Source organism: Lutjanus erythropterus, chromosome 7 (assembly GCF_056507025.1).
Source record: "Lutjanus erythropterus isolate fLutEry1 chromosome 7, fLutEry1.hap2, whole genome shotgun sequence".
In the NCBI taxonomy this organism is placed as follows: Eukaryota; Metazoa; Chordata; class Actinopteri; order Lutjaniformes; family Lutjanidae; genus Lutjanus; species Lutjanus erythropterus.
The window spans coordinates 19,674,331-19,700,003 of record NC_139323.1 but is presented as its reverse complement, the minus strand read 5'-3'; the positions used below and the strand labels follow the sequence as shown (position 1 = coordinate 19,700,003).

General features: G+C 40.3%; 1 protein-coding gene across 1 annotated transcript; it reads left to right on the top strand.

Moving 5' to 3' along the window:
- Nucleotides 1-1,127: 1,127 nt before the first annotated feature.
- cdc34a (cell division cycle 34 homolog (S. cerevisiae) a) lies at nt 1,128-17,177 on the top strand. Its single transcript, XM_084723092.1, has 5 exons — nt 1,128-1,579; nt 13,381-13,467; nt 13,590-13,687; nt 15,819-15,953; nt 16,072-17,177. Exons 1-5 carry the CDS (start codon nt 1,397-1,399, stop codon nt 16,292-16,294), a joined length of 726 nt encoding a protein of 241 aa, XP_084579218.1. The 5' UTR covers nt 1,128-1,396; the 3' UTR covers nt 16,295-17,177.
- Nucleotides 17,178-25,673: the final 8,496 nt, after the last annotated feature.

Sequence of the window (25,673 nt, the reverse complement as noted above, 5' to 3'; positions counted from 1 at the left end):
GTGTGTGTGGTGTTATTTTAGTTTTACTTGTATTTTTTAGACAGAGAGGCTGTTTAAGAGTGAATGTTTGAGCAAAATGTATTGCTAGAACTTCAATTCCCAGAAAACCTTGCTTGACAGTAGAAGTAATCGTGACCTCTTCACTGAGTGACAGAGAGCAGCTGAGTTGAGTAAAGTTCAGCTGACAAAGCTAAAGGTTTTAGTTGTTCTGTTTTATGTGAAATGAGTATCTTAACATGAAAATTTAGGTCTGTCGATGCCCATTTCTGTTTGTTAGCAACAACACACCCAAAGGAGGAGACACGCTAGCTTTCGTTAGCATCGCTGTCATTTTCAATAGCCGAGATAAACTTCCTGTGGGAACTTTCAAAATAAAATCCTAACTCAAAGCATCAATTGTATTTTGGTTTGTCAAAAATTACCGAACCATCATTATGTTTTGACAACCGGTTAATTTACAAGTGCTGCTAATTTAGGTATCTTTGGCTAGGAAAATTTCAGTTAACCAGAGCTAACACATAGCCTTAACACGGAGTTTTTTGTTGTTGTTATCAAACTATAAGTTATTCAGCATCTTCTAATGCATGTAAGCAAAATAATTCTTAAACATATATAACAATAATTACAAGCAGCATAAATCAAAAAGAAAAAGCATTCAAAAATCATCACAGGGCACTTTATCTCATTCTGTCTTCTGGCAAGGCAATCTAGAGGGCACTTTATCGCGTTTTGTTTTCTGGAAGTGTACTCTCGAGGGCACTTGATGTTTTGTCCTCTATAATGGCACTTTATGAGGCAATTTATCTTGTCCTGACTGCTGGAAGCGCACTGTCTTGGACACTGGGAAACTCTAGAGGCTACTTTTTTGTTTTAGATATCGTAAGTGACCAAGAAGGCGCTTTTGTGGCCTCCATTTCAAAACTGGCTGCACATATTTGGTCTCCAAAATGGCCTGACAACCAACAGAAAAGTAAATACTTTTGAAACAAAATTGACAAACGAGGAACTGTATTTTGTGGAACATCAACAGACACGAATACACAGTGAAGAGAAAACGTACGTTCAACTGTCTAAATAGGGGTTTATTTTGAAAACCGTAACCGGAAATCGCGCAGAAAACGTCTCTGACTTGCCAACAGTAGGTTTAGATGATCGTTAATACCTGGGGCTCCCCGGGATTGTTCACAACAACAGAGGAAGCCGCACCAGTTCCGACCAAATAAAGCCCAGTCGCGATTTTTCAGCTCGTGCTTGGGAACCGCACCAACGGAAACTAACGTTAACGCGCTCCTTCTCCCACTGATCGCTATTGTTTGTTACCGAGCTAGCTTTGTCCGTCTTCGCAGTCACAGCTGTGGTGGGTCGCTGATATATTTATATCAAATCGTTGTGGAATATGGCTCAGCATGGACATCATGTAGCCAGTTCCCAAAAAGCACTAATGCTGGAGATGAAAAGTCTCCAAGATGAGCCGGTCGAAGGGTTCAAAATAACTTTGGTGGACGAGTCGGACATGTACAACTGGGAAGTAGCGATATTCGGACCCCCAAATACTCACTACGAGGGTGGTTATTTTAAGGTGAGTAGCTAATGTTAGCTAGCAGTCGATCTATTGTTCTGTAGCTGCTAGATTTAGCTTACATTTATGTAATTTACTCCTAACGTGAGTATTAGCCTTCAAGTTAAACAACAGCGGGTTTCAGTTAATACCGTTCACTTAGCTAACAGGCTGCTGTTGTCAACGCTATTGTGATAAAACACAAGTCTCTCCTTCTTTGTTCAACTTTAACCAACTCCACTCAATCAGGATTATTAAATGTTACTGTCTAGCTTGTACACATCAAAACTTTTTTTTTTTTTTTTTCCCCTAAAATATACCTTCAGTGAGTTCCCTATATAGTGGCAGTCAGCACACGATCACGTTTGACATGGTTACTTTTGTGTGAAACAAAAGGTTGTTAGCATAACCGCCTCAAGCTTTAACAGTAAATTCATCATTTACGTGATTAAATCGTTTCCTTTGTCTTTAGGAACGAGCAGCTCCAGTTTGAACAGGCCATTTGTTTCTGTATTTAAATGAACGCAGAGGAACCAGTCCTCAGTACGTGGTGCTTTTGAAATGTCCCAATCATAACTTGTCTAACCTAATTTGTTTGAACTTTAATTTGTTTTCCAGCATACTTCCTCCCTTGAGAGTGAAGATGCGTTGGTTTCACAGATGTGCTGTTCCTGTTTTTGAGTATTTGAGTTATTGACAAAGAGGGTCCAGGCAGAGCCATATGCTCCACTAAATCATTACCTACTAATGAAGAAAAAAAAGAGAGTCCTGTACTTGGTCAGAAATGTAATATTGTTGATATAAAAATGAGAAATCATATGCTTCTTAATGATTGGACCAGCAACTAGATAAGCATGAAACAAATGAATACTGTCCAGCTTGCTAGTGATTGGCAGTCTTGAAAAACCAGAGGCACACTGATTGTGAATATAAAAATCCTTTATTAACTCGTCATCTTTTTATATTCACAATCATGCCAGATGTGCCTGCCAAACAATAATTTGGACTTCATCACTAGTGAGCTGGACAGTCACTGTTTGTTTCATGTTTCTCTACTAAATTGAACCTAAAACAAATCTGTTCCAGCACTTACAGTTTAATCGTAAGATCTTTTTGGGGTGGCGAGAATGTCAGCGCTACGTTTATTTTCATGGCGACATGGCTGTGAGCCTAGATGACTTGACTTATGGTTAATACCGTCTTATCCTGAAAGTTTGAGTTGCAGTATCTGATTTTTAGACTCCCATTAAAGGAGGAGTTCACACCAAAATCAAAAAATACATGTTTTCCCTCTGGCTTTTATCCACCTTGATTGTTTTGCTGTGAGTTGCAGAGTTTTGCCTTCTCTTTATACTGTAGACAACAAATGGTTCCCACATGAAATATGGCTGAGTGGTATGGTTTATAAATAATATCTCAATATTTTTAGGCTACTCTGCAACCAGGAAAAGACAGCATGTATGCCATATCATGGTATAATAATATCCATAACTAAGTCTAGTCTCACATCACCATATCAGTATAATATTGATATATTGCCCAGTCTTAATATCAAACTGCACGCTAATGGAAACAACAAGGGCTGTGGATTATCTTGAGTAACCAGGTCATGATTTCTGGAAAGAGACACTGCTTTAGGGTTTTTTAAAATGTATTTTCTTTGAGCAAAACAAGTCAAGTTCCACCTCTTTGCGTTATATTCAAGAGAAGATCTCCATGGCTAATATCTCCAAATCTCTGCAACTCACACCAAAACAAGCTAGATGGATAAACAGCACCTCTGGCTAGAGGAAATATACGTACTTTTGATTTTGGGGGCAGCTTTCCCTTTAAGGCCCACTCTAAGCAACACATTTAGGCTGCAAATATAGATTATAATATTGCCACATCAGAGAACGTACTGTTGATTTGTCTTAAACCTAAAGGTGTGTGTGAAACTCAACTTCACATATTGTGAAACAGTGACAGGATTGTTGCTCACTCACTTTACCGTACTGTTGAGTAAATACACCCCTGTTAGGGCTGCTTCAAACTTGCCCCAGATAGTTATTTTATTCAACATTAAACAAAAATAATGAGCTTTTGCTGAGGTGGAATAATAGTCCTGTCTGTCAGAGAAAAACACAAGAATAGTATAGGTCAGTGGCCTGAAAGAAGATTTAAATTTGTCTTAGAGTAGTGAACTAACAAACAACATATTCAGATTGTACACAGGCTTTTTGTCATGACTCATAATGCTACATATTAGCCATAGTTGTTTGCATATTACAGTTAAACTGTAATGTATCAGTGAAGCCTTATGTGTTCAGGTGCTGCATATACTAACTGCTCTCTGTTTGTAATCGCTTCATCTGTACCCTGTTTTGGTGAGTCCCATTCCCGAGAAGCTTGATCATTTTGCCTCTGGTCTTTTTCAAGCCTGTGAACACAAGCAGAGGGCCCCGGCCAGGCTACCGTAGACGGTGCTCAGTGTGTCTGTGTGGGTGCTGTGTACAGGATTCCTTTGTCGGGCCAGGAATGCACAGCCTGGCTGTGAAATCCACTGCATGGTTGTGACTCATTGTTCAGTGCTGGGTTTCCATCCAACCTGTTTGCCATATTCTAACAGAAAAAAAAAGAAGGGAAAAAAAAAAACTCCCTGTTCTGACCAGGATACCAAAACAAACAAGCGGTTATGACACGCTGCAGCTGTCTGTTCCTCTGAAACAGGGCAGGTAATGACGTCACATGAAACCTGGCTGAGTCAGGTATTTATTTCACACGGGTGTTGCTGTCAGAGAGTCACACCATGATGAATACATTATGACTGCAGGCGCACAGTGGCCTGAGACACATTGAAATGTCAAACAACACTGGATATCTGTCCTGAATCCATGATACACAAGTAAACACAGTGCCTCATCATTATAAATGGAGCATTGACCTGTAGGTCTCACAATTGGCCCTGATGCTGACATTCAATCATTGGTTCAGAGACATTTCCAAGCTTGAAGTCCTTTGTGTTTATGCCTTCTGTTCTGTCATGTGAAGCATCGCTCCAAGCTCTGAGTGTCTGATGATCACTGACGGGGGGGCAGTCAGTCCCATAGCCAGTGGTGGTCCTGGGACATGTGTGAAGCTCTGCGTTTTATACCCTCAGAGTAGAGCCTGGACAGTGACTCTGTGTGTGTTGTTATTGCACACATTCAGTTTGAATGTCCACACAATGTAGTAATTATGAGTTTTAAACTACGTTATTTAGTCATATACAATGTTAATCTGAGACTTTGGACTGGGGTTGTCTTTAGATCATTTTCATGCAAATACATGCTTGACATTAATGGACAGCCAAGTTTCTATTCATGATCATTATATATTGATATCAAATATTTCTTTTGTCCATAAAATGGCAGAAAATGGTGGACCTTGTTGATCACTATTTCCCAGAGCCCAAGATGACGTCCTCACATGTCTTTGTCCACAACTGGAAAATAGAAATAAGAAACCTGAAAATATTCACACTTGAGAAGCTCAAATGAGAGAATTTTGACCTTTTTTTCTTCAAAAATGAGTCAAAAAGATTCATTGATGATCAAAATAATAGGTGATTAATTTAATAGTTGACAACTAATGGATTAGTCATTCATTTCTCTCTCTCAGTTCTTTCTCTTTAACATCTCTGTTGTCTCTGCTCTAATTTTGAACCCGAGGAAGTCTTACAAAAATTAAGAAGTGAGACTTCACTGTTTTTATGAAATAAAACAGTTCCTCTCAATAACAACTTTTTTGCCAGTATTCAGTATTTCATCTGTTAAAAAAATGTGTGTATGCAAAGCACAGTCCCTTAGTACAATGATTGTTTGTTTGTTTTTAGATGTTTGAGTCTCCTCAAACATTTATTATTTGCTGAGGAGCTACTTGTGTTAAAATATTAAGATGGGAGAGTATTTAAAATGTTGTGAATCACAGCATTTTTCTGCATATAATGCCGTAAATCCATAACTGTTATTTTGATCTGTGTTCCAATGAACTTCCTGCACAATGAGCCAGAAGTAATTACTGTTCTTTCCATGGAACCCTGACTCAGCAAATAAGAACAATCGGCTATATGAAACTCTGATTTTAGTCACATATTAGTTTTGTATCTACACCTGGCAAAAATACACAAAAATTCTATTTTCACTGGAACAAATTGGATAATTAGGCTTTTTCAATTTCTCATTGAAATGTTTTGTCTATATTGTATTGCTATGATAATTAGACATGTAAAAAAATAACAATGCATTGCGTCAGTATGTTTTGTGATACCGTATTGATTCTCAAAAACACTTTCTCATGATATTGTGCAAAGGTTCATGGCAGTGGTTCATTTTGTGTTGTGTTTAAACCGCCAATGGCTACATAGCTGTGTTGTTATTTATCCTCACTGTTCTGATCGCATAAAAAAAATAAACAGTGCATGTGGTGGTGTGTTCTTTTTATTTAGTTTTTCTAAAATTTGGCTGAAACAATTAATCAGTTATCAAAATAGATAAAAAATATTTTGTTTTTGGTTGACTAATTGATTAATCGACTAATCACTGCAGCTCTAAGATGGTGAGGTGACATTAATCATAAAACCCACCACTTTTACTGTGCATTTGTGCTCTGATTGGGTTTAATAAAATAACAAGGACAGCCATAAAGACATGTGCAGGTCCATAAACTCCACATGAAAAATATGACATTGCTTTTATTTTCTGACAGTTGACACTGTCAGTTCACATTTTGTAGATTTGACCTCTTCTTGCTCCCTTTGGTGTCACACACCAGAACAGCAGAAGAAGGTACCATGCTCTTTACACACAGCTATGAGGTCATCTGGTTGTGTTTCACAGACAGGTTTGTCACGTTGATGTACAGCAGAAAGTATGCTGTGTGTGTGTGTGTGTGTGTGTGTGTGTAGTGACAGAACTGCACTGCTGTGGGAGAGCCTGGGATCTGTGAGAATGGATGTTTGAAGTGCTGCCGTGTCAGCACCTGGCAGCTTTAATTATCATTTTTGTATTGCTTATAATTACAATGTGAATGGGGTCTCTGCAACTCAAAATACACTGTGAAACAGAAGATCTTTCATGTCTCAGTCAAGCGGTTTTCTGTTGAGCAGCTGAATTGGTCTGTGCCTTCCTTCCTTCCTTCTTTTCCTTCCTTCCTTCCTCCTCGAGGAGCTTGCTGCATAATTCGTACCAGCTCCATGTTAGCCTGGCGGTAGCAGTAGAGGGGAGGGTAAAGGCAACCCGGCCGCAGAGGGCCTGGCTGGGCCGAGGCCCGGCTGAGCCACCGGAGTCATGTTTCCCCCTCTGGCTGAGTCACAGAGAAACGAGAGCAGGGGAGAGGAAAGAAGAGGGAACCAGAAAGAGCCAGATCAAGAGTAGGCAGAGCCCTTCCTTGCTGTGGTGCCCCTTTTGAAAGGAGAGCCTGCTGTTAATAGAGATGAGTGTGAGGCCCCAGCAGACAGTTATAACCGTCCCCTGAAGGCCCTGGACATGTGTGCTTCTTCTCTTCCTGTATGGGCCATCCGTGTGGTAATCATACCTCTGAAACTGCTGCGATCACCTAAGAATCAGTTTGTAACTTCAGCTTTTGATCCTTTTCCTCAACGCCCTCCTCCTGAGCTCAGTTAATGAGGCAGGGGCCTGTTGGGTATGAACATGATAATCTCAGGAACTTGTATGTGTGTGTTAGGGTCTGGAATTCGCTCCACTCAAGGACCTTTTTCCTCATTCAGTGTGAGTGTAGGGTGTGTGTGTGTGTGTGTGTGAGAGAGAGGGAGAGAGAGAGAAGATAAGGTCTGTAGAGAAGGTAAAGAGGTGCACAGGGAGAACAGAATGATTTGTTCTGTTCAGGGTCTTTGCATTGACCTGGTTTACTTCATCATTTTCCACAGGGTGGTGGGCGTGCTCATTCTCATTCCTGCTCTCTCCTCAAGGCAGCTTTTTAGCTCCAGTCCAAAAGAAAGATTTTCATAGAAAGAGGAAATTGACCTTGTGTTCTGTATTCTCAGTAACAAATCTTTCAAGCGTCTTTTTTTTGCATGCTGACAGGAAATTAGCTGCACTTCATGTCCACCGCTCAAATGAGCCGTTCAGAGTGAATCACCTTTTGACCGCGGATGCTGTTAATTCTGTGCTCAATCCAATTATGAGGCATGACATGCAAGTCAGCGGTAGCATGTTGCAGCAACTATACTGAGGCTAGCACTTTGTGATGGGGGAGGTCTTGGTTGAGATGCTGAACTTGAAGCAGATTCCCTTCCAGTAGTAGGGCTGGGTACTGGTACCCAATACTTAGGAGGGGTGTCATAATTCTTCAAATCCACAATTCGATTTGACTTTTGATTGTAGATTTTGACAAAATTTTGCAATTTAATATTTTTTTAGTACTGATGCCATTGATTTGTTAAGATCAGCCATCATTGGTTTTATGTCCTGACAGCTGTCATTTACATTTTCAAATTCTGTATAGTCTACATGGTATCAAGTAGGGCTGAACAATTTGGGAAAATAATCTAATTATTTTTCCTCTTTTTTTCCCCAACAAAACATCATGAATTATTTTAACATGGCCAACACAATATTAGATACATTTAGTATAAAATGTTCTTTCCCATAGGCTGGGTGTCTTTGTTAGAATTGAAAGATGTCACAATAACATGCAAGAGTTCATTACAGAAACATAAGAGCAACAGATCTTTGGCTTTGCCTCTATGTATTTAACTTACAAAGTCATTGAAAGGAAAAAAAGGTACTGTGTAATAGCATGCACTTTTTAAACATTCTGCAAAATAAATATAATTTTAAATGCTCAGTGGCGACTTGCTCTTTGCACATTTTGTACATCTCTGGTATGGCAGTCTGACTGAAGTGTGTATGGGAGGGTATATTGTACTGTTTATCAAGCATATTTATCAATGCTGTGAACCCAGACTTGGTCACCGTACTGAGAGGCACCATATCTTTAGCATTGAACTCGGTTATTCCTCAAGTGATTTCCCCGTGCCATTAAGAACTACGCTCATACGGAGTGACACTTTCAAACATGTCGGGCAATGATACCTGTCTTGGGTTTAGCGTGTGTGGCACACTGGTGCTCGGCATTTTAGCCATACAACTGTCGTAAATGGCTTTGTGGTGTTTTTTAAGTGCTGGAAGAGGTCTGTAGTGTTGCCCCATGAAGTAGCAACAGTAGGACGGCATGTTCTGCACAACACCTGACACTGCGCAGCATTTTTTTTTTTTTTTTACATGGCCATATTGTAATCGCACACATTGCGATTAGAAAATCGCGTTTTATCATATCGCAATATTATCGCAAATGCAATTAATCGTTCAGCCCTCGTATCAAGTGTGGTATAACAGCCAGTAAGCTAAGCTGTGTCATCTTTTAAGGGTTGTTGATTTTTATTCAGAGCCACTGGGTGCTGCAAGTAAGTGTTGGTGGAGAGAGAAAAATTACTGGGAGAATCACAGATTCTGTCTTTGATTATTGAAATTGAAAGCTTATTTCTTTGATTATTTAATTCTGGGTCATCTCGACAGTTTCCTCTGTCCTGTCAGATTTATAACTTGAGTTTTTAGTTTTGCTGCTTAAATATCCAGAAATATTTATTGATGTTTACTGCACACAAGGAAACCAAACTTAAAGCAGTTTTTCTAATCACTAAAGTAAATTGGTAAAGAAAACACTCTCACATCCAAACAACACCCAATAAAGAAATCACCCGGATAGATTTTGTGGCTCCATGTCATTTGAAAGGTAATGTAGCCGACAGAAATGGATAGAGGTGCAGGTGCCGGTCTCTAAATTGGTGAAAATAATATGTTCAGATGGGTGAGTTATGCAAACATACAGACTCGGATAAACTCGGAGTCTATCTGTGCATCACTAGTTTGTTTGGTTTTGCTGGCAGCCAAATGCCACAATCATTCTGCAAAATGTGATTGGCCATCTACCACAGCAGCTACAACCCATACAGTCTGTTGTGGTCAAGTCAAGCGTGGGTTCTTGGAGTGGAAAAGTATGGCTATACTACACATTTGTTAATGTGATAATATGTAAGAATTACTTCAGGAATGTATGTGCTGCTACCTCTATAAACAGATGAAGCTGTTCTTAGGCCAACATCAAGCCGATAATATCGGCAGACCGATATATTAGTCTGGCTCTAATCCATCCTCTCCTCCCTCCCTTCCCCGTTCAGTCCAGGGTCTGTTGTCACCTGAGTGGGCAGGTCAAGAGTTTCATCCTCCCTTCTAATGCCAGAGTGACCTGCCATCACTTGGTCAGTGAAGTCAGTCAAGTATTTGCGTACAGTTTGTGGCATTGTGTTACAAGGAATACTGTTTTAAAGCCTGGTAAGCTCATGCTTATCCTTAATGCATACCCCCACCTTACTGCTTTATCTGTGGGTTACATTCAGACTTGCAGGACAGTGATGAATGAAGCTACTTTATGGGAAGTGTTGATGCATAGATCTCCCAGCAACAGGCAACAAAATGAGATATGGGATGATATTTTTATTCACATGTAAGGCCCTATGTAATGAACTCTAAAGGAGTAGTTGGTACTATTTCCTTCTGTATCACAGAAGAGTCAGGTTGCACAGGTTTGCTGTCCAGAGTTTGACAACGTGGGCTTTCTTCTATGTCTGACCGTCTTTTTTCCCCCAAAGATAGCATAAAAAGTAGGATGATGGAACTGGATGGATAGACATTTCTTTGTCAAAGGAATTTGAGTTTCGTGATGTTTGCCAGAGAACTAAGTACTTGTGGGGCTTCCAGAAGTCAAGCTGCTGAAGAGCTTTTCATTCTCATACTGCTGTGTTGGAAAATTAAACCTTGAAGACAAACAAACACAAACCACTTTGCCTACTGGAAGTGTTGGCATGGCCTTAACGCTCAGCTGAATGGCCTCTAGTCCCCTTTTTACACAGTTTCACCCTGTTTTGAATTGAGCTGAATGTTTTCTGAGAGTATTTCTGAATGAGCGCTGATAAAAGCTGGAGTGGTTTATTTGAAGCTTCCTCACTGGCAGATGCTGTAGCTGTTTTCCAGATGAAATGTCTTACTGGGGTCAACAGAAAACAGGCATTACATTGTAAACCAAAGCAGACATTTGACAGTCAGTTGGACATGATATGGAGGCATCAGTTTCAGCCAGTGGACAGATATGATCTTGATGCTTATATTGTTTTGGAAGACAAACCAGGCCCTCACTGTTGCTGCCTGGCCCTCCTCTCCCCTCCCCCACCCCACCCCCTCCTGGCTGGCTGCTATGTGTTGCACTGTTGCCAGCCTGTAATGTGTACAATGTTGGCTTGAACCCTGTACTCTGAAGGGCCGCCAGCTTTTTGGCAGGGTCAGTCAGACCCTGGGATTTTGTTTTTTTCCTACAAGCGTCATTCTCTCAGGACTGTGTCAGTGTTTCCTCTCTGCGCTGGTTTTATACGGCGACAGCAGGTTTGTTGTGTTTGTTGCAGGATCAGGAGCGCGTAAGACGCTAAATAAAGCAAATGTTGCTCTTGTAGTTCAGAACATACTGACACACTTTAAAGACCCTGAAATTAGTGATGTCAAAACTAAAATAAAATCTGAAATGCTTTCAATATTCATTTTGAACAGTATTGATACACAACTACCAGCTGCACTTTCTCACTCTCCCTTCTCTCTGACAGCAAGTTGACACACACTGCCGCACTGCCTCCTTTTACTGTGGTCAGAAGTAAAATAACTTAGATGCTGTTGTGTTCAGTACACGATACTAATACCTTTAATTTCTAAGATTATTTAAATAGATAATGTAGTTAGTGTCTCTACAAGGCATTCGTCATGATCAGAGGCATTATGTTTTTGGTTCATCCCGTCCTTGTGAATGCAATATCTCAACAAGTCCTTGAGGAACTTTCTTTCAAACTCTGAACAAATGTCCTCTTGCGCTCATGAATGAACTGATTAAATTTTGGTGGTGAAAGTTTACTTTTACCTCACTTCCGTCCCACTCTCGTAAACACAACATCTAAGGAACACTTGGAGGGAATTTCTTCAAATTTGGTGCAAGCAGCAACTTGGACTCAAGGATGAACTGCTTAGATTTTGATGGTCAGTGGTCACTGTGACCTCACAAAACACATTTTTGGCCATAATTCAAGAATTCATATGCTAATTATAACCAAATTTCACACAAGTGGTGCTGGAAAATAAATGCTCACATGTAACTAGTTACATGTAAGTACATTACATGTTAAATGTATTTGTAACCTGTTAGATACTGAGAAAAAATATGTAATTAAATAAGTTACTAATCAAACTTCTGGTGATTGCAAAGAGGTTGCATCCAAATATCTGCAGAGATCTGCACTGTACTGAGTGCACTCATCTAGTTTTTAAGGCTTCATCTAAAGAGAGAAAAAAACAAATGTTTTTAAAAGGGATAAGATTCTCACCACTATCAAAAATGGTATTGAATGTTGATATTTTTCAAGGTATTGTATCGTTAGGAATTCCAGTATAATGACAACTCATGGGACATGGGAGACAACAGCAGATTCAGTGATCCTTAACAGGTCAAACTTTTACCATTTTAGTGATACAGCCTGGGTTAAATACTACATTGCAGGCGAAGCAGGCTAAGTTAAGCTTAATGTTGTGCAATGGTATTATATAGAGCACAACCTTCTTTATTCCAAGTGAAATCCCCCCCATCCTCCTCCTCCTGCTACCACTCTACCACCTCCCTGCTCCCATGCAGCCGATCCCCCTGCCTCCCGCTCGTCGGTTCACTGTGGCGAGGACCAGCTGACCATGCCGAATCAGCAAATGTGGGCAAGTGTGTGTGTTTATGTGTGTGTGTGATCAGCAGAAGGTTTCATGCTGTGAGTGACGTGCGTGTGTGTAATCAGTGTAGCCGGTGTCCCCCTCCCTATCCCTCCTCCCATGGCACGCCTTATAGAACAAGAGGAGGGGTCCTTTACTACACATAGTGGGATTTATGCAGTGTGTATGTGTGTGTGTGTCTGTGTGTGTGTGTGTGCTGGGGGGGGGTGGTTTCAGATATATAATAGCAGAACACGGGTGTGAGTAGTGGATTGTCTTGGGTTGCAGTGACAGCTGGAGAGGACAGACCCCCACAATGTCTTTATAGCACCAACCCCCTCACCCACCGGCGTGTCTCTAAGCTGCACACACTCGGCAGCTGAATGCACTGCCTCCACCCCTCCCTCCCTCCACATCATATTACATTACACTGTCATTAGCTCCTCCATGCTCAGCCACCTCAGTAGAGTTTGCCATGACTCCACAGCTACTATTTATAGGCTTCTTTCAATCACTACTGAAGCTGATCAGCGTGATTGTGAAGATTTTCATTCATCAGCTGCTTGTTGACACCAGAGCTGCAAATATCAGGGGGAAAAAAATTCAGAATGCGCCACGTCTTTCCCCAGTAGCTATCCATGTGTGTATGTTGCTCCTGCAGTATTGTACAGACTTGCATTGTGGATTCAGTTCTCCAGGGAGACTGTGTCCACCAGCAGAGTAGTTTTTAGCAAAAGTATGTGTGGTTAGGTTTTCTATATGCAAACAGCACCACTACTGCACTACAATTACGTACAGCGGCCTAACTATGGCTAAAGGAAGGACTTCCCTAGTATATTTGAGACGGCAAGGCCTAATCAGTGGAAACCGTTCTACCAAACAGTAAAGAGCTGGAGGGAAGTAGTCACGACTTGTCTGTTGGCAAGGCAGAAGTGTCAATAAACCGCCTGCCTGTCTCTCACATTGCTAATATGCGTCTCTTCTCACCCGCAGGCTCGGATCAAGTTCCCTGTCGACTACCCGTACTCTCCTCCTGCCTTCCGCTTCCTCACCAAAATGTGGCACCCCAACATTTATGAGGTAACTCTGACCACTTTGTTAATACACCTGTGTACTACTGGTCCCTGTGATGTTTCCAAGTAAAACTCTTAATAACTAAAATGATTGTCCTAACTTATTGATGTGTTCTCTTCTGTCCCTAGAATGGAGACGTATGCATCTCCATCCTGCACCCACCAGTGGACGATCCACAGAGCGGAGAGTTGCCTTCAGAGAGGTGGAACCCCACACAGAACGTCAGGTACATAACATCATGTTCTCAAGTCCATCCAAGGTTATTTTTTAAAGACCAATAGACAGAAAATGATAAGGAGGGTTACTGTTTGTCTTACAGCTACATCTTAGGGCTGGACAATAAGATGTATGACAATAAAATGTTTCATTTCATTCGATGTCAGTGATTATTGATCATTTTTAATGAGCTGCTTTCTGATAAAGGCAAGAGGAAAAATATTTAATATAACCACCTTATTTTCAAATTAACCGCTTTATATATCTAGGCTCACAGGTTATAACCTTAAAAAATGACATACTGGTGAGCTTACTTGTCCTTTTTTAATAATTTCTTCATCATCTTGATTTATTTCTCTCTCCACACTGTTTCTGTTGTTGTGTCACATGTCGATGGTGCAGCTAAACAACATGTCTGTTAAATGAATGCTCAATTATCAATATGATAGGCTGTTTATGACCCATGGCATATACATGCTTCCATGGCGGTTTACATGTAATGCATTTAAGTGAAACTGAACATTATATTGAACAATTTTCTTATAGCTATTGAGGACGAGTACATTGGTGATACATATATTGTTTTATTGCCCAAGCTTACTGCCTCATGAAATTTAATTATTGAAGTCTTCTGTCACACAGCCCCCACCCCTCTACCCCCAATCCATTCATCTATCTTTTCATCAAATTGTCAAATGTTTTTTTTTTTTTCTTTTCTGTCACTGTCCACATTTCTGCCTCTTGACCTGACAAAGATCAGATTGGGATCAAAATGTTTTCTGCTGAAGTTATTTTGTGGTTTGGAGTCTGTGCAGGCATCAGTCTTTGTTGATGCTAATTTCCAGTAGCTTAGCACTTTAGTGTCAGTCACATAACTATTTTATTTCCACTGTCTACATTTCCTCATTATCCAATACAACCTTAAGGCAAGTGTTTATGCATCGTGTACCTTTGTCTTAGAAATGGCTGGAATTAAATTTGCATTTGCCAAACCTCATCATAACATTTTTAGATTGCTTTCCTTTCTGCCTATCTGGATTTAAACTGATGCATTTTTCTACCTTGCAGGCAACTCTGCAAGTTGACTATCACACCACAAGCTACTTCCAGGCAAACCAAAGACTTGAAACTTGCCTTCCTCTTGGGTTTATCAGGCTTATCATTCTCTGCTCAGTGTAGCTGTCAGCATCAGCTACTTTGAATTGCCATCAACAGTGAAATCAAAGCTTTTGAAAAAGACAAACCTGCAGATCATGACTGTTTTTTAAAAAAAACATTGATGTGATTGTTAGAACGGACAAACCCGCCAGTCATACCAAAAAATGTCTAATCCCAAGTTTCCCCACCCCGTTTATCTGAGATTAGGTAGCATCTAGGAGCAACAATGCTTGTATTAGAGATTTTTAGTGATTGTTAGCTAATTGCTACTGGCTCTCCTTTTAATGGACATAATTTGAAGCTGACAGTTTCTTTCAACTGCCAAGCAAGTTGCTACCTTGTAAGTGCAGCAAACAACCAAAACATAATATATAATTTATACCCCTTTTTCATATATTTACATGACACAGATTTAGTAATTCATTCACGCCCTGCTGCATTCCCATCTCCCTCTCTCACGCTCTCCTTAACTTTTATGCATTACATATGGACACAAACTCTTGTAAGTCTCCACAGTTATTAGCTCATGATCACAACAACAAAAACAAAAATTCAGTCCCACATTCTGTCTTAAGGAAAAGGGACACCACATGTATGAAAACCATTTTCAGTTCAACTAGTTGATTCACCTGAGTCATAGTTAAGTATAAATAATATATAACACCATTGTCTATTAGTGTGTCTAATAAGTGTGTCATGGTGCTAACAGTTAAATTCAACAGATGACAGCAGAGACAAATGGATGTTCTGGGGTTTAGCGGGCTGCTTGTCTGCCCCTCCCCCTCTCTATCTCTCTTTGTGTCCTTCTGTCTTTCTTTCCATCTCTGCACACTTCTTTGTCCTGCACTCTCAATGCCTCTTGTCTCGTCTTACCTCTATCTTCCCTTCCCTACCCCCCACGTTCGTCTGTCTCCCTGTCGTCCTCCTGTATTGCTTTCTTGTATTTTAATCTCTCTTTCCACTTTGGTTGACATCTCTCTCAGGACCATCCTGCTCAGTGTGATCTCTCTACTGAACGAGCCCAACACCTTCTCCCCAGCCAACGTGGACGCATCCGTCATGTACCGCAAGTGGAGGGACAGCAAAGGCAAGGACAGAGAATACATCGAGATCATCAGGTAGGAAAAACGGCACATAAACTGCACTCTTCACACTTAAAATGGGAGCATGTTGGTGTAGCAGGTACACAGAGTACACATGCTCATCTCACTGTTTTTTGTCTCTTTAACTCCTCAGGAAACAGGTGCTGGCCACCAAAGCAGATGCAGAGCGGGACGGCGTCAAAGTCCCTGTGACGCTGGACGAGTACTGCGTCCGCACCCAAGTCCCACCCACAGACGACGGCTCCAACCTCTTATACGATGACTACTACGACGATGAGGAGCTGGAGGATGACGATGAGGACGACAACGAGGACTGTTGCTATGATGAGGACGACTCGGGCACCGAGGACTCCTGACCTCGCCTCCCTGTGACGTCATCCTCCCTTGCCCCTGACCAGTCCCTGCCCTTGCCACCACCCCTTCCACACACCTCCTCCTTCTCTCGTCATTGACTGAACTTTATACCTGCCCCCCCCCCCCTTCTTCTTCTCCTGATTCCCACCAACCCCCTCATCATCCTCACTTAGCACAGGCCCCCCTGTCCACCTTCTGTTACATGTGCAGTCACAGTATGCACACTAAAACCTGATGCATTGAAGAAAAGAAAGCTACAGAGTTGTTGTTGTTTTTTGTTTGTTTTTTTACGTTTTTTTTTTTTTTTTAATTTGTCTAAGTTGAGGTTACACACGATGCACACACAGCAGCACAACTTACAATAATGTACTGAGAACTGGCTTAAACTTCCTTAAAAGTGTTTTAGCTGTAAGACCTATTTCCTCCTCCAGCTTTAAAGGGATATTTTGAATTATTTGCAGTGCAGCTGCATCGATAGTCGGTGTATTACCTACATTAGATGGTGTTTAACACCCCCATAGTTTGCTTTAGCAGAAGGAGTACCAGCAGAGAAGTTAAGCAATGTACGTCTGTGGACAGGGTCAGCAGAAAAAGCCATTTTAAAAAAGGCCCATCTCAAAAAGTTTAAGTGTACACTATATTTAGAGTATTTTCACTGCTTTACCTTGCCATCAGACAGCCTTTTCCAATTGGGAATCACTGTTATATAAGGCAGATTTTGCTATCTCTTGCTTAACCAGACTCCATTAGCAAAATCAGTAACGTGGGACCTGCTAGTCTACTTCTACTTTGATATGTTAGTTGGTGTTATTGTGTGACTTTGGCAAATCTGGACTAACCCTTTAAAACACCAAAGTCACACAAAAACACAAACAATTTTACAGATTGAGATATTTGGCTTATATAACAGTGGTTTCCAGTCCAAAGAGGCTGCCTGACGGTAAGGTAAAGCAGTGAAAATATTGTAAATATAGCTCACCCTTAAACTGATTATTTAGATGGGGTTTTTTTTCAAGTGGCTAAAATATATTTTTTCTGCTAACCCTGTACCGAGCAGTATGTTGCTTGGCTTCCTACACTGGTATTCCTTCTTCTTCCTCAAACTCAAGATGTGCTGACTGCTATCTACTGTAATTAATACACTGACTATTGATAAGTACCTCATACAACCCCCTTCAAATGATCCAAACTATCCGTTTAAGTGGAGCAAAGCCTGTCTGTTGGCCAGGTTTCTTCTAGAAAGCTTTGGCTGAGGAGAGGTCACACCTTTTCTTGACTTCAGCAGGCCGGAATGTAACATCACAGGTCCGATCAGATCAGAGTTGAAAAAGCTGAGAACTTTTCAAATTAAATGAATTCTGGAAAATTGGTGTACAGCCTTTGCGTTATGAAAGGCTGAGTCACTTCAGTCTCTGAGCCATGTGTGTTTGTGTGTGTGACCTCTGGGTTCGCAGGCTGTTTGAAGCCCTGCCACGCTTCACCTCTGACCTTTCGAGCCCCAGGGCTTGTGCTGCTCCAAACAGGGAAGTTATCCATTTAAAAAAAAAAAAAAGCCGTTCACACTCCCTTGTGCCTTCCCTCACTTCCTGATAATCACAGATCTGAATGACTTGTGGGACAGACGTAAAAGCAAAACCCTACCAGCCAGAGAAACAGAGGTGGCAGAGGGGAGATATTCAGGCTCACAAGGTGCCAGGTGGGTACAAACAGTGACCCTCCTGATGGAACAAGTTTATTTATGGCAGCACCTGTCAGATTTGTCCGGGGTGTGAGTGAGAAAGGTAAGATCCCAACAGCTGAACTAAAGAATGGAATGTAGATCAGAATCCCACAAACGTCCTCTACCAACTGCCACGCAGCCTTCATCACACAAGCACGTGCTACTAGTGGCCTGGATGCATTTAAGAAACAGCAAGCTGAGCCCACTGCTGCTCGTGAAAATCCAATGTACTGTATTTAAAGAAAAAAAAAAACCTATGCAGTCAGTGCTTGAACCTACTTAATATGCAGTGCTTCAAACGTGGCAGTGAAGCTGAACCTTTCAACAGTCTGACCTGAGTTTTTCCAAGCCAGCTATGTACCTGCGAGGGCTTTGGACTGACTGTGTCCTCGGTAAGAGATGGACATGTTTAGTTGTATCTGTTGTCGTGTTGTTATTCTAACTCAGAGTCGTCTCCAGAGCAGAAGAAACAAGAGATTGTACACAAGCCTCCAGCGGAGGTCACCCCCTAGTGGTGGCAGCGTGTACAGGCAGTTCTTTTTCCTTCCCCTGTCTGAAAATGCTCAACTGGGCTGCAGCCATCTTGACTCACCTGAATCAGTGAACCCTGTTACGTCAGCAGTGTGAGTGATTCAGAAGAATGAAAATGGCCTGAATGCGTAGACTGACGGGGTTTTTGCTTTCAGTCTAAACTGTCAAAAGGCCCGGTGTTCTCTTCTCTCCTCACTGCCAGGAGTGCTCTGCCGCACACTCAAAGACACATTACCACCATCCAGCAGTATTCCCGATGAAATTCTCAACATCGCTGTGATCTTGTTTCCGTTTTGTGCAAATATTCGTTGATCCGTTCATAAGATGTGCTGAGAAGTGTGAAGAAGCAGCGCAGAAATGGGAAGTCATGGGGATAGATAGAGCTGACCTTTGAGCATGAACAGGAGAATGTGGTTCTTCACTAGCATGCTGTTATGATGTGTTTGTGGTTTTAGATCTGCTATAAGGGGTCGGGATTGTGTCCAGGGACGAAGGTCCCCCACTAATTTTATCTAAAAAAAAAAAAAAGAAAGCTGTTGCATTGTGAATGGGCTGAGGGTTGTCCGTTTTTTAGGGTGGGAGGGGCTTCTTTTACTGTTTTGATGTAATCTTTTATTTCCAAATTGTGGTGTGAGCTGCAATGTTTTCTATCTTATGTGTATTAAGTGCTACGAATATCGACCTGATTGTTAAAACACCCAGGATTGTTCATGGAAGAATGAATAATTTACCAACTTATTATACAATTGACACAGCACACCATTAGGGCTGCAACTACTTATTGTTTTCATTATCAGCGAATGATAATGAAACAATTAATGGATTATCAAAATAGCTGGCAACTAATTTTCTTTCAGTTGACTTGGTTTGTCTAACTGTTGCAGCTCTATACACCATACAGTAATTATTCTTGCCTTTTCTCAAGCCCTGAATGCTCAGAAATTAGTAATCAGTACTCAATAATTGATTTATGATTCCATTACACAGCCTCTGAATGACCCTCCCCCCTTGATTTTGATGTTTTAGGGTGAATGGGATTTCATTTTTTGTCAAGCTACTGTTTTTTTATCGTCTTTCCTCCCCACTCATCCCCCAGTTCTCTGAGCTCTGATTGGTGGCAGCATCACTGAGGGAAAAAAAACCCCAGCAGTTATTACAGAATTACCGAAAACTACAAGAACCTCAGGAAAAAATAAACAACTACCAACCAACAAACAAACATCCTTTTCCAGCTGAGTGAACCTGACCCCGGGGAGTCTCACTTTTTGGCTTCAAAGGACTGTTTACAATCTCTACCTTGATATGCACATGTGGATATTTGACGATCACTTGATGTTTGTTTTTTTTTTTTTCTTGTTTATATTTTCTTTTTTTTCTTATGGTTTGTAAATCTATTTAAAATCTGAAATAAAGATCTTTATTAGATATTGGCTGATTTATGTTTTTTTTTATTAAAGTGCTGTGTAAATGGTTGAGTATGAGAGTTTTTTAAGGTCTAATTAGCTTCTCTCTTTTCTTTGTTCTCTTATAGACACTGAAATGGTGTGAGTGAATGAAACTCAGGGCTAGCTTTGAGAGGTAAGGCTTGTGTCCTTTATTTTCTCTAAACCTTTTAGTGGAACTACAGTGTGAGGAACGTGCATGATGAGATGTGTACACAGTAGTCACCCTGCTGTACTCGGAGGGTGGTGGAGACTTTAAAGGATTTCCTGATGCTTTCCGTGCTTTCATCCATCACGAGTGAGAATTTAGGAAATTACTTTTCTACAAGGATATGGTTTCTTTTTGTCTTCTGTTCCCCTTTCACTCTAGGAAATCTATACAGTATTGGACGGTAAGACATTTCTATCTGGTTTTTGGGGCTGACCATTGATTACTCCCTGCTTAGATAGTTAATTTAGCTCTGCTTTGCATGAAATACAGTCATGTCTTTGTGCCATTTCTTTTGGAAAAGAGCAAACCTCACACATTGTGGAGTTTGACAGAAAGTCTAGTGGTCACATGACTTACAAGCTTGTCATCAGTCTTTATAACATGCAGGTTTAATCAAAAGTCTCTTAGCTGGTCACTTGCGCTTGATTGATTTTACAGATTTAGATCGACTGTTTTTACTTGACTTTACCATTTTATTCTGCCTCAGTGTAAGGCGCTCTGTTGTTTATACTGGAGAGGGTTTTTTTTGGTGTTTTTATGTTTGGACCAAATTTTCCCATGCTGAACTGTCGAAGCTGATCTGAATCTGAATTTGATTTAAAAAAAAAAAAAAAATTAAAAGAATGGCCAGCTTCAACCTTGGCAGATCTTCATACCGTTCAAATCAAGAGGTAAGACTTGGGTTTTATCTGATTATTCAAGCTCCACATCACTCTGTTCCACCAAATACGAGTGCCTGAAGTTTGCTCTTTTATGCGCGTTTTGCATCCAGTGACTCACCAATTGATCACAACATTATCTTAAAGGGAAAACTCTGCACATTTCATTTGGATGTCCAGTCAGTGTTGATGGTAAATATATAAAGTGATGCATTAAATTCCTCAGTGTTGCTATACTGACTGAGAAAGCTAAGTTCTCCTGCTGCAAAATCTGCTGTTCTTCCTGCACCTAATGATGTCACAGTAATGCAGTTGATGTTAAGGAAAGTGTACAGGCTTTTTCAGCTTGGATTTCTAGTCTCCACCTCTGGTAGTCAGGGGTTGTGCTAGATGAGTATTTCTGTCTCCAAACACTATTCTGGTGGAGATAACATGGTGACACTGGCATGGGCATCAGAAGCTCGCCTGCAATGCATCTTGGTATGTGTAGGCACTGCTGCATGGCTTTGTGAGCAGAAGAACTCAACTCGGCCGATAAAGCAACACTGAGGAATTCATTGCTTCAATTGGCTGTATTTACCATCAACACTGACTCAACATTCACAAAAAGTGTTGAGTTTTCCTTTTAATAGCCATGCTGGCAGTGTGGCTCTATGGATGACAATGTCAGTCTGTCAGTATCCGTCCACCACGTTAGTCCAGACTGAAATATCAAACCATCACAACTTCTGGATGAATTGTCATGAAATTTCACTCGGACATTCACCGTCTCCAGAGGATGAATCAGTCTGTCTCCGGTGACTTTTTCTGAGTGACATGTCTCAACAACTATTAGATGGATTACTGTGTTATTTGTTACAGGCATTCATGTTCCCCTCAGGATGACCTTGGTGACCTTGGTGATCCTCTAAGTTCTCATCTTGTACCATCATCAAGTCAACTGTCCAGTTTGACCAACACTTTGGTTTATGACCAAATCCCCACATAACTAATGACATTCCAAACTAAAATTCCACTAAACTAAAATGATGAACATGGTAAACATTAAACCTGTTAAACATCAACATGTTAACATTTTCATTGTATGCATTTTTAGCACTAAGTTACCAAGTTACTAAGCTGCTAGCATGGCTGTAGAAGAAAAATATGGAGTGATATTATTGTAAATTAATATGATTTACAGGATATAAGGTAACTAAACAAACACGAGTTTGCTGATGCTATCATTAAGGGTATGAGGCGTGAACTTTTTTCAGCTCCTGAAGTTTGGCAGTTTGAGAACCACTATGTTAGATCAACAACTGTGTTGAGCTATAATGTACTAAATGCAACTAGTCGACAATAATTCCAGTGTGATATTAACGCAGGTCTGTTATTGCCAAATACCAGAAGTAATTTGATTTGCTCCGTAGCTGGAGAATGTGCAATAATTATTTTTTCATGTTATAGAAAAAGTTAAGCTGCTGGGTTTACATCAGGCACACGCGCACCGAGCCAAGGACGCCATGGAAAAGAAGTTCATAGTCACTGTAATACTTATAATCATAACAATAAAGAAATAAAAATAGAGGAACATCAGTAACTCTAACAAAAATGAAAAGATGAAACCCATCTCTCTCTGAAATAGTTCATTAAGATGATCGCCACCTCTGATAGACTGCTCCACACTTACCGTCATGACAGTTCTGGAAATGGTGTGCCATAGGTTAGGGTTTTGTCTTTTTTAAATTTTTTATTTTTATATTTTTATGTTATTCATTGATCACATTATGGAGCATATTTATAGTTTAGCAGCTCTACCTGAAAGCAGCTCTAATGGCCCTGAACAGTCTGACTATGAAGCAAAACAAACAACAAGCGATTAAAATAAATTGAACTGAAGAAGCTTCTTGAATGAGAGGCGAATCCTGACAAACTTGATGATGCAAGTGAATTGTGTCAACAGCATTTACCCAATGACTAAGGTTCAGTAGATACTTTGAATATTTAACACCTATGGAGGATCAGCAGCACAACTATTTTCATGAAGGTAATAAAGGTTCCTGTCACTGTGTCTTTTCTTGCAGATGCTTGTAGGAATGAAAGTGATGCGAGGAAACCGAGGTAAGATGGTGTTTATTCTTGTTTGAGAAACCACTCAAACACCAGACTGCAATAACTTTTTTGTTTCTTTCAGCTCTAACAGATAAAATCCCTTATTTTAGTGTGAATTAAAGGTTTCTGTACATGGTTTGGTGTTTTCAAACAGTGTGAGGACTGAGTATGATAACTTTTACCCTACAGTCACTCTTGTGATCCGGGTGGTGGAGACATTCAACAAAATGTATGCTTTTTTCTAAGAGTTTAGTTTATGACTGCTTCATGCCTGTAGGGGGCAGCAATAGCTTGTTTCTTGTTACATTTGAGATGCTTGTCTTTGGTGTGTGAAAAGCCTCAGTGACTACAGAGATGATAGATTTAAGAGTCAAAACAAATATCTAATATGAGTGTAATTTTGTTGTTTAATCCTTCCAACACACGAGGTCATTACAGTGTGTTTCTCTTGCTTTCTCAGCTCAAACTTTTGTGATTCTGCAGTAAACACCACCAGCTGAAGTCCACAATATTTCCATGCATTTGTTCTCCAGTTGGGGGTGCTGCTGTTCCCTTAAATACACAGAAACAGAGAGTAATGTGGGCTATATCAAGTGTTTCAGCCTATCATATCAAAGTCAAAGTATCCTCTGGTCATTTCTGTGTTTCTTATCATCCACTGCGACTCTGTGACTACACTGCCAGTATAATTCACATGCCGTGCCCTTAGATGCTGCTTCTGCACATGAGTTATAAGGTTTATTATCTCCACTTGCTTATTTCTTCCTGGTAGAATTGACCCACCTATGGCTGCCAGTAATCTGGCACTTTAAAATGAAAATCATCAATCTGTGAAATGCCGTTGAGTGAAGTTTCAAAAATGCACATCAATATGCTGCATGCTGGTGTTTCAGGTCAGCTCTGTGAGTGTAATATTTCCTCTCTGCAATCACTGTCTTTTCACATCCCAGCTAACACATTACATACATTCCCAAAACGTTCCTTATGGGTTTCTATTTGGTAACGCTTCCATAATGTTCTAAGAATGTTGTGCAAATGTTTTTGTTCAGCTTAATATCTCCAGATTTTCTAATAGCTATATGAAGTAACATTTTTAGGGGGTCATTTTTGTAACCTTCCCCTGAGGTTTCCTGTGGGTAACCACTTAGGTAACCCTCCCAGAACGTTCTCACAATGTCATACAAATGTAGAGAATGTTCTAAGACTGTAACCTTTATATTAACTTTGCGATAGAAAAACCTGTTGTTGCATCATTCAAGAAATCTTCCTAGTATATTCTGAGAACATAACCACAACAGCTTGTGCTGCAGCAAAACTCTCCTTTTGACAACCAGGAAACGTTGAGGGGAAATGTTTAAGTTACCTGACTTGAACATTCAACCAACCTTACTAAAATGCTCTTGAAATGTTACCAAAACGTTGGTTTCACATATGGCAAAGTTTTGATTTTAACTTCCAGGAAAGTTAAGGGAAACATCAAGTTACTTTTCCTCAAACATTCAAACAACCTATCTAGAACATTCTGGAAACATATTAATGACGTTTTCAAGTGGGAGAAACTTGACATTTAGGATATGTTGCAGGGAAGAGTTCAAATAACTTTACTGGAACTTTCAACTAACCTTCCCAGAACATTTTGGTAATGTAACAACAATGTTGGTTTTACATTACAAAAACGTGCAGCTTTATTCCAGAGAACATTAGACACAAACATTGAATCAACATTTCCAGAACCAAAAGCAAACATTCTAAGAACAGTATAAAAACTTGCTGCTGTTAACATGTAAGGAAAGTTGACAGCAAATCGACAAAACTCCCCAGAGCATTCTGAGAACATGACCACAAAGTTAGTTTTACATCAGAAAAACTTTTTACTTTTGACATTAAGGGAAAATGTTCAAGTAACCATTCCTTAACATTCAGCTAACCTTTCCAGAACGTTCTGGATTCTTAAAGCAAAAACGTTAAAGTAACCATACTCCAATAGTCAACTGACTCTCCCGGAACATTTTGGAAATGTAACAATAACCTTGGTTTTACATTAGAAAAACACAAGACAAGTAACCTTCGTGGAACAGAACATTCAGCTAACCTTCCAAGAATGTAATAGTAGCATTGGTTTTACTTAAAAAAAAAAAAAAAACATAATATAGGGAAACATAATAATAAAGTTGGTTTTATGTCAGAAGACCTTGGAGGTTTTAAGATCTAGGTAACATAAAGGGGAAATATTCAAGTAACGTTTCTACAACATTCAAACAACCTTCACAGAACCTTCCAGAAATGCATCAATAACATTGTTTTCAAGTAGGAAACTACAACTAGAACTTGACAAAACGTTAGGGGGAAATGTTTAAGTAATCTTCCTGGAACATTCAACTAACCTTCCCAGAATGTTATGGGCACAAAACATAAATGTTGGTTTTACATGAGGAATATCCTTATCCTTATCCAGGAATTTTCAATCAATGTTTCCCAGACAAACAAAAAAAAAATCTCCAGAATGTTTTGGGAGCCAAATTTTGCTAGCTGGGATCCTTGTTATCAACACTACCCTGAGCTCCATGCCATCAGTCTCCTCCAGCAGATATATCATCTTTGCTGGCGAGTCTATAAAATTTGTTTCCTGCGGCGACAGGTCTGACCTTCTGCCCTGCGTGTGTTCAATCCAAATGCCAGTTCAGCAGACCAGAACAAGCAAGACACTCAAATGGTCCTGGCATT